Source organism: Erinaceus europaeus, chromosome 2 (assembly GCF_950295315.1).
Source record: "Erinaceus europaeus chromosome 2, mEriEur2.1, whole genome shotgun sequence".
Taxonomy (NCBI): Eukaryota; Metazoa; Chordata; class Mammalia; order Eulipotyphla; family Erinaceidae; genus Erinaceus; species Erinaceus europaeus.
In genome coordinates this window covers 181,716,401-181,725,005 of record NC_080163.1, presented here as the reverse complement: position 1 = coordinate 181,725,005, position 8,605 = coordinate 181,716,401, and the positions used below count along the sequence as shown (strand labels likewise).

The following is an 8,605-nucleotide window of genomic DNA, read 5'->3' as shown; positions in this document are numbered from 1 at the left end:
GTCACCCAAAGGAGACCCTCGGTGGCTCATTCAAGGGCCCCCAGCGCCCGGGCCCAGCGCTCCCAGCGCGCCCTGGACGTAGCGGGCGAGTGAGCACAGTCCTCGCGGCGCCCCGGGTCCTCCGGGAAGGAGGCCCCCGACCGAGGCCCCGGCTGAGCCCCGCGCCGCGCGGAACCACGGCAACCACCCAGCGGTGCCAAGTGACCCAGCCCCCGAGCCCCTGGAGCCCCGAACTCGGGGTGCCAACCAATCCCGCGCAGGGGCGGGGCCGGGGAGAGTGCACTCGGCAGCCTGCCAGGTCTCGGGGGCCCGGGGCTTGGCCTGGGGCTGGAAGGGAGGGTCTGGGAGGAGCGAGGGGGAGGCGGGGCGGGCCGGGGGCGGGCCTGGGTTCTCTTAGGGCTGCGGCCACCTGGCTTCTCAGTCCCGGCTCGGTGCGCGCTGCAAGCATGACGGACGCACTGCTGCCCGCGGCCCCCGCGGCGCTGGAGCGGGAGGGAGACGGCTACTTTCGGAAGGTGAGCGAGCGCCTGCGGGCGGCGGACACGGCGGGCTGCAACCCCCGCATTCGGGCCCCGCAGGCTGTAGTGGGGGGGGGGGGAGGCGGCAGCAGCGGGCGGCCGGGGTCCTCTCTGCGCCCAGAGGGGGAGGGCGCGCTGCAGGGGCGCGGGGCGGAGGCGGGGGAAGAAGGGAGGTTAGGAGGTGGGGGGAAGGGGGAGGATGAAGGGGGCGTCTGGGAGCAGGTGGTTTCCGGGGCTGCTGGATGCACCTCTCCAGGTCCCTAGGCGCAGGTGTCTGCTGGCCATCTGGGCCGGGAGGAGTGTGTGTGGGGTGCCCCGGCCGGCGATCCCTCACCCGTTCCCGAACCTCGCTCACACTCTGGGCGCTTGGCGAGAGGCGCGGGCAGCTGGCAGAAACACCCCAGGCGGGTTGGCTTTCCTTTTCCCTTCACAGTGCTCCCAAGGTGAGCCTCTTGGACTTTTTCGAGGATGAGGTGGCAGGTGACCTCTGACATCGCCCCTTCTGGGATTGGGGTGCATGTCACAGCTGGGATGGCCGCAAGGGGATTTATTTGGTTCTTGGAGAGCGGGGCGGCGACTGCTAGCTCCTCCGGCGCTTGGCACGTCGTTCCCCTCGACCCTCGGCACACAACGAGGTCTCCCGCCCTGAAAATAACTGCCCGCAGCCCAGCCCAACCCAGTCCCTCAAAAGTAATCCCAACCCAAGGAGCAGTGCTGTTTGCATACCACCAGACACTAATCCTGGGCTGCAAAGATGCTTTTGAGCTTGGAGTTACAGTGATACTTTACTTTTTTTTTTTTTTTTTTTTAAGAGCACTGCTTAGCTTTGGTTTATGAGGGTTCTTCTAGCGTTTGCCCTTCTTCCGTAGCCAGTCAACAGCATCAGGTTGAGCCTGATGTAAAGTTTCGAGACCTCCTTTATGAGGGTGTTGGAGATTGAATCTTGGGACCTTATGTGCCTCAAGGTTGAAAATCCTTTTGCATAACTGTTATGCTATCTTCCAGGCTTCTTCCATTCTTTTTAAAAGAGATAAAGAGGTAGTGTAAGAAAACACAGCGCCGGAGTTTCCTTCTGTGCAATTAGGGCCAGGCTTGAACCTGGGTCTTGGACATCGCAAAGCAGCAGCACAATCGTTCTCATCCTTGCGTCTTGTAGGTTCCCCAGCAAGTCTAAAAATAGCTGTTAGATGTTGGCCAGGTTTGACCTAGTGGATTGAGAGGTGGTGGTGGTTTTATGGTATATATGATCCGGCGCAGACTTCGTAATTATAAATAGGGAAGTGAAACTCTTTCTCACAGAACAATCAGTTCTTAATTGTTCAAATGCCAGCTAGCCAATTGGTAAATGGTCTTAGTATTTTCCTCTTCCTCCCATGTGACACAACCTTTAGTTTGTGCTCGTGTTTTCAGAAGGGATCCGAGGAGATTGGTAGGACTGGAGGGGGATTTTTGAAACAGGTGAAGACCGGAGAGGGAAACATTCTTTTTGGTTAAATTGCTTTGAGCCTAAAAGAGAGTCGTTTTAAGGTATATTTAACTTCAAAGATGTCATCATGGAATTACAGGATTATAACTTCTAATTATGTGTGGCATTTGGACAGAGGATCACAAGTCATGGAATTGCAAGAGGCTGGGCCTGGGAATCCCTACATGTCACTTCTGGGGTGGGTGGGTGGGTAGGCAGAGCTTGGTGGCCAGCCCCACACAATCGCTATAAATCTTCCAGCGAGTCACTGCCTCTTTCTGGGACTTCATTTCCTCCTTGAATTATTTGTTCTCTGAACAGGTGGCTGAACAGTTTGGTTTTACAGCAGCACCTGGGGGAAGGGACAGCAAGTGGGGGCAAGGAAACTGGAGGTTAGGTGTGAGTAGGGTGTGTGTGGGGGAGTGTTTCCAGGTTTCAAGACAGTTTTTCCCCCCGGTAGGGGAGGGGATGGGAAGGACCTGCACAGGAAAAGAAAATGATGGTGAGAAGTTGTGAAAATATGCAAGGCTGGAATTTAGATTTTTTTTTTTTTTAATGCAGTTGCTCTGGCAGTAGATAAGAGAGTGTTAGGTGAGGGGTCAAATGAATCACTGGTTTGCAATTAGAGATATCAAGAGTCAGAGTGATAGCTTGCTGGGTGGAGTGTAGTGGGCCTTGCTATATATGAAGCTCACCACATGGTAGATACTCTGACTCTCTCTGGAGGAGGCATTAGTGTTGTGTCTCTCCACCCTCTTCTCCCCTCCCCCCCATTTTAATGGAAAAAAAAGCAGTCTGGATCAGTGAAATCATACAAGGCCCTGGTACGAAAGCAAAGAAAATAAACGGACAACCCCACACCCCAATAATTAGAAATACCTATCTGGAAAAATGAGACTTTGGGGCTGGGGAAATAGCATAATGGTTATACAAAAAGACTTTTCTTTTTTACCAGAGCACTGCTCAGCTCTGGCTTATGGTGGTGTGGGGGATTGAACCTGGGATTTTGGAGCCTCAGGCACGAGAGAGTCTCTTTGCATAACCATTATGCTATCTACCCTCCACCCTACAAAAAATTCATGCCTGAGGTTCAGAGGTTCCAGGTTCAAGCCCCTTCACCATAAGCCAGAGCTAAGCAGTCCTCTGGTCTTTCTCTCTGTATCTCTGTCATTGAAATAAAACATTAAGTGGTCCAGGAGGTGGCGCAATGAATTAAGGCAAGCAGGTCCTGAGTTCAATCCCTGGCAGCACATGTACCAGAGTGATGTCTGTCTCTTTCTCTCCTTTTTTTTTTTTTCCAGAGCACTGAGTAGCGCTGGTTTATGGTGGTGCGGGGGATTAAATCTGGGATTCAGGAGCCTCAGGCATGAGAATCTCTTTGTATAACCATATGTCCCCTCTTATCATTTCTCATGAATAAATAAATAAAATTTTAAAAAGAAATAAAACATTAAGAAAAAAAAGAGGGAGTCAGGCGGTAGCGCAGCGGGTTAAGCACAGGTGGTGCAAAGCTCAAGGATCAGTGTTAAGAATCCCAGTTCAAGCCCCTGGCTCCCCACCTGCAGGGGAGTCGCTTCACAGGCGGTGAAGCAGGTCTGCAGGTGTCTGTCTTTCTCTCGCCTTCTCTGTCTTCCTCTCCTTTCTCCATTTCTCTCTGTCGTATCCAACAACGATGACAACAATAATAATAATTACAACAATAAAAAAACAAGGGCAACAAAAGGGAATAAATAAATAAATATTTTAAAAAATTAAAAAAAGAAAAAAGAAAGTGGTGAGTCAGGCGGTAGCGCAGTGGGTTATGCGCACATAGCGCAAAGTGCAGGAACCAGCGTAAGGATCCCTGTTCAAGCCCCAGCTCCCCACCTGCAGGGGAGTCGCTTCACAGGTGGTGAGGCAGGTCTGCAGGTGTCTATCTTTCTCTCCTCTCTGTCTTCCCCTCCTCTCTCCATTTCTCTCTGTCCTATCCAACAACGAATGACATCAACAACAATGATAATGGCTACAACAACAAGGGCAACAAAAGGGGAAAAAAAAAAGCCTCCAGGAGCAGTGGATTCATGGTGCAGGCACCGAGCTTCAGCAATAACCCTGGAGGCAAAAAAAAAAAAAAAGGAAAAGAAAAAGAGACTTTGTAATAATCACTGTGCTGTCTCTCACTAATCCAAAGACTGTTTTTTTCTCCTGTCTGTCTCCCCCTTCCATTTTAGTTTGTCTCTGTTTCTATCCAATAAGTAAGTAAATACATAATATATTTGAAAAAGAATTGTAAAAAATAAATCAATAAAAAGAGTAAAGAGTACATTAAAGGCTAAAAACACATTGACACTGTAGCTTTCCAAAGTTGTGTCTGAGTCAGCTTGCTCCCTGAATGTTTGGTAGGGGGTGTGTAGGTGAAGGAGGGGAGAAAAGGCCTTTTAGGTAAAAGGAAACCAAGGCAGAAGTGTAGAATCATGAGCTGAGCCTTGTGAGAGGCAGGCCCTTCAGGGTGTGGAGGCGTTCCGTGGGAAATAGGCTGTTTGGGGACGTGCATGCTGCTAAGAAACCAGGGAGCTCCTGGGATCCACTGAAATACTGAAAGCAGGACTAGAGAGTGGGTCACTTGGAGGGTTGATTGAATAGTGTGTGGGGGAGGGAAGGGGGTGGTGGGTGGAGGGTGGGTGGGTGGAGAGCCATGCTGGGAGGAGCTGGGATTTAGTCTGCTCTTATCTTCCTTGTCTCTGCCCTTCTAACTCAGATAAGGACTGTTGGTGAGTTTTCAGGGACTTAGGTAAAGTCCTGTGTAAGCACATCCTCCCTTCCTCCGTGCTTGCCCCCACCCCACCAGCTGGCACCCTACCATCAAGCTGGGGTTCAGCTGGAGGCAGGGGCTCCGGTGAAAAGGATGAGTTGGTGAGGGCCTGGACAAAAGCAGTGTCGGCAGGGGTGGGAGCAACTAGTAGGACAGGATCTGGTGAGGAAGTTTGAATGTCTGTCTTGGCTGTCTGGGAGTCTGGTCACATACCTCTAGGAGTGGGGAGTGGCGGGGAGCAGGGATACTGAATAGACAAAGGTTATGGCTCAGCAGTGGAGTACAGGACTTACAAGCCTGAGGCTCCAGGTTCCAACTCCAAAACTTCTTATGCTAGAGTGATATTCTGACCCTCCCCTCCCCCCCAAAAAAATCTTTCTTTTCCATTCTTTGTGGAACAGGGACTTCATGCATGAGTGATTAAACTCCTCTGGGACACTTCCCCTCCCCACCCCCCCACCCCCCATTCCAATATAGAGAAAGAAGGACAGGTACCAGAGCAGATCTCTATTCCCTTAGCACCACCTTGGTGATGCTAGAGCTTGAATGTGCATGTTTGTATTGGGTGGACAAGCCAAAGGTCCCCAAGATTGAAGATACAGTTAGAGCATCAGCTAACTGCCTTGAAATTGAGATGCTTTGACCAATTCTGTCTTTAGACTTTGAGAATTTTTCACACATTCACATGGCCAGATTAATTTACTAAAGTTTCGTTTTCCTCCTGCTCTCTCTTTATTTATTTATTTATTTATTTATTTATTTTAATTTATTGTTGGCTAGAGACAGAAATTGAGAGGGAGCAGGAGATAAAGAGGGAAAGAGACAGAGAGACACCTACAGCTCTGCTTCAGCCCTTGTGAAGTTTTCCCTCGGCAGGTGGGGACTGGGGGCTGGAACCCAGGTCCTTGAGCATTGTTAACATGTGTGCTCAACCAGGTGTGCCACTCCCCACCCCACCCTTTATAAAGAAAGATTTATTTATTAATGGGAGAGAGGAGGGGCTAGACGGTGGTGCATCTGGTTAAGCACACACGTTACAGTGCACAAAGACCCGGGTTCAAGCTCCTGGTCCCCACCTGCAGGGGGAAAGCTTCGCAAGTTGTGAAGCAGAACTGCAGTTGTCTCTGTCTCTCTCTCTCCCCCTCCTCTCTCAATTTCTCTCTGTCTATCCAATAATAAATTAATATAAATAAAATGTTTAAAATAAGAGAGACAGGAGAAAGAGCCATAGAATCATCCTAGTATGTGCAATGCTATAACTCCCAGACCTCATACTTGAGAGTCCAACACATTATCCATGGAGACTCTTCTCAGGCCACACTTCTGCTCTCTTTATCCTCTCTCCCCTCCCTTTCTCTTGTCTTGAAAATGCCATTCTGCTCCTGTCATTCAAAAACTACTTACTGAGTCACAGTTCTGAGCATGACCCCTGTCCAGTTCTGGGACACGCTTGCCCCTGGCTCAGTGTGGCTTCTGTGACAGGCCACACACAGAAGACCTCATTTCCTGGGGAGGGGGGGTGGGTGCTGAGCAGTGTTGGGAGTTGGTGCTTTGTCCATAGCACGGGCCGTCATGCTTGAATAGGCGTCAGTTTCTCTGCTTTAGTCTCCAGAGCAAAAAGAGTGTGTGTGTTGGGAGAATCACAGTCCATATTTAGAATGTCATTCAGCTCTGTTTCATGACTTGCAAGCAAAAGGAAAACTTGTTTAAAGTCCTCTCTATACCAGCTGCTTTGGACCCGAAAAGTGTGATGCATTCATTGGCAGATGTGCAGTTCCTGGTAAACTGGGTTCTTGCAGCCACAGAAACTGGACTGTATACAAGGTCTGAGGACATAGCTATACCATTGCCCCCAGCTGGACATAGGCATTCCCAGTATAGACTCTAGGCTCCTGGCCTGACAGCTTGGGGCAGCGGGGAGTGTCTCTGCATTCAAAATAGAACAAGACAAAACAGAATGCTCTCTGGTTTATTGTGACATCATGTTTCTTCTCTGACTCCATACTGGTCTGTCTTTCCTCTTTTCCCTTCCTTTCCCTTCCCTTATCCTTCCTTCCTTTATTTACTTATTTATTTATTTATTTTGTTTTGCTTCCAGGGTTGTCTCTGGCGCTTGGTGTCTGCACTACAAATCCACTGCTCTTGGAGGCCACTCCCCCATTTTTGTTGCCCTTGTTGGTACTGCTGTTGTTGGATAGGACAGAGATAAATTGAGAGAAGAGGGGAAGACAGAGAGGGGGAGGGAGAGACACCTATAGACCTGCTTCACCTCTTGTGAAGCGACCTCCCCCCCCTGCAGGTGGGGAGCCAGGGGCTCGAACCAGCATCCTTATGCTATGCACGCTTAACCTGTTGCACTATCACCCATTACCCCCCCCTTTTCTGTTTTAATTTATTTTTCTTTATAGGACCAGAAAGTTTCACTGATTGATTTTTACCAGAGCACTGTTGAACTCTGGTTTATGGTGCTGCTGGGGACTGAATTTGGGAGCTTCAGTGACTCAGGAATGAGTGACATTTTGCATAATATACTATCTCTCCAGCCCTTTTATTTATTTAAAAATGTTCACTTATTTATTTATGAAAGAGGAGAGAGAGAATCAGATTATCCCTCTGGCACATACAATGCCAGGCATCAAACTTGGGACCTCCTTGCTTGAGATTTGTTCACTGCTCCACCTCCTGGGCAGCCTTTTCTTCTTCTTTTTTTTTTTTTAACCAGAGCATTGCTCAGCTCTGGTTTATGGTTGTGTGGGAATTGAACCTTCGACTTTAGAGCCTCAGGCATGAGAGTCTCTGCATAACCATTATGCTATCTACTCCCCTTTCCTCTTTTTTATTTTTTGTTTATTTTTTTTTTAATCTTTATCTGTTGGATAGAGACAGTCAGAAATTGAGAGGGAAGGGGTGATGGAGAGGGAGACAGAGAGACAGACCACTGCAGCACTGCTTCACCACTTGTGAAGCTTTTCCCCCTACAGGTGGGGACCAGGGGCTAGAACTAGGGTCCTCGCGCACTATAACATGTGCACTCAACCAGGTGTGCCATCACCTGCCCCCCACCTTCCTCTTTATAACCGAACAAGTTGGCCTGAGGCATTGTATTGCTGGTCTTGACATGGAAAAAAAAAAGAAGGAAGGAAGGAAAAAAGGGAGAAGGAGGGAGGGAAATGGAGCTATTATAACATTTCCCAGACAGACTTTCGTGCTCATCCTACTGAAAATCTTGCAGGAATTTGTGTGCTGACCTCTTCAGTCCTAAGGAGCCGGTCCCTGTCGTAGGGCTCTTCTGGTGGGACAGTTCTGATCCCACACAAGACCTCATTTCCTGGGGGTGGGGGGCTGAGCAGCGCCTCCCAACCCCCAAACTGTGTTCCTGGCTTGGAGAGAAGCCAGCTGGAGGAAGAGACTTTCCCCAGGGCTGTTGAACACTGTAGAAGAAGAGTCAGGACAAAGCACAGCATTGTCAGTCCTTATCTTGCCTCTTCATCCCGTGGGAACTCTAATGGCCCCAAATGAATTTCCATTCATTGTTTTTATTCCAGAGCTAAAGAAGTTTGTTTCTTGTCACAGAAAGGACTTGGGGGGGGGGGGGGAGTTGGTTCACTGTGTCCTGGTTTAAGGTCCCTTGTTTACTCTGGGGCTCATCAAGCTCCAGCAGAGAGGGAAAGAGAATTCTGTTTTTTTTTTTTTTTTAAACCCAGATGCTTCTTTCCATTCCCCCCACCGCATGATTCATCTTGGCGGGGTGCACTTGCATGTTAGATGTGTTTGTTAGCACACGTGTGCGTGGGGGAACCTGCTGAGCACAGCGTGGGTCAGAGGGGATCA

The 8,605-nt window shown here is 49.5% G+C and overlaps 1 protein-coding gene across 1 annotated transcript in view; it reads left to right on the top strand.

Annotated features, from left to right (window-relative positions):
• Positions 1–358: 358 nt before the first annotated feature.
• The window catches only part of RHPN2 (rhophilin Rho GTPase binding protein 2), an 89,640-nt gene continuing 81,393 nt past the window's right edge, over positions 359–8,605 (top strand). The window contains exon 1 of the mRNA XM_007539468.3: positions 359–515. Coding sequence (XP_007539530.1) covers positions 447–515 — 69 coding nt within the window. The 5' untranslated portion in view covers positions 359–446. The remainder of the gene's footprint in view (positions 516–8,605) is intronic.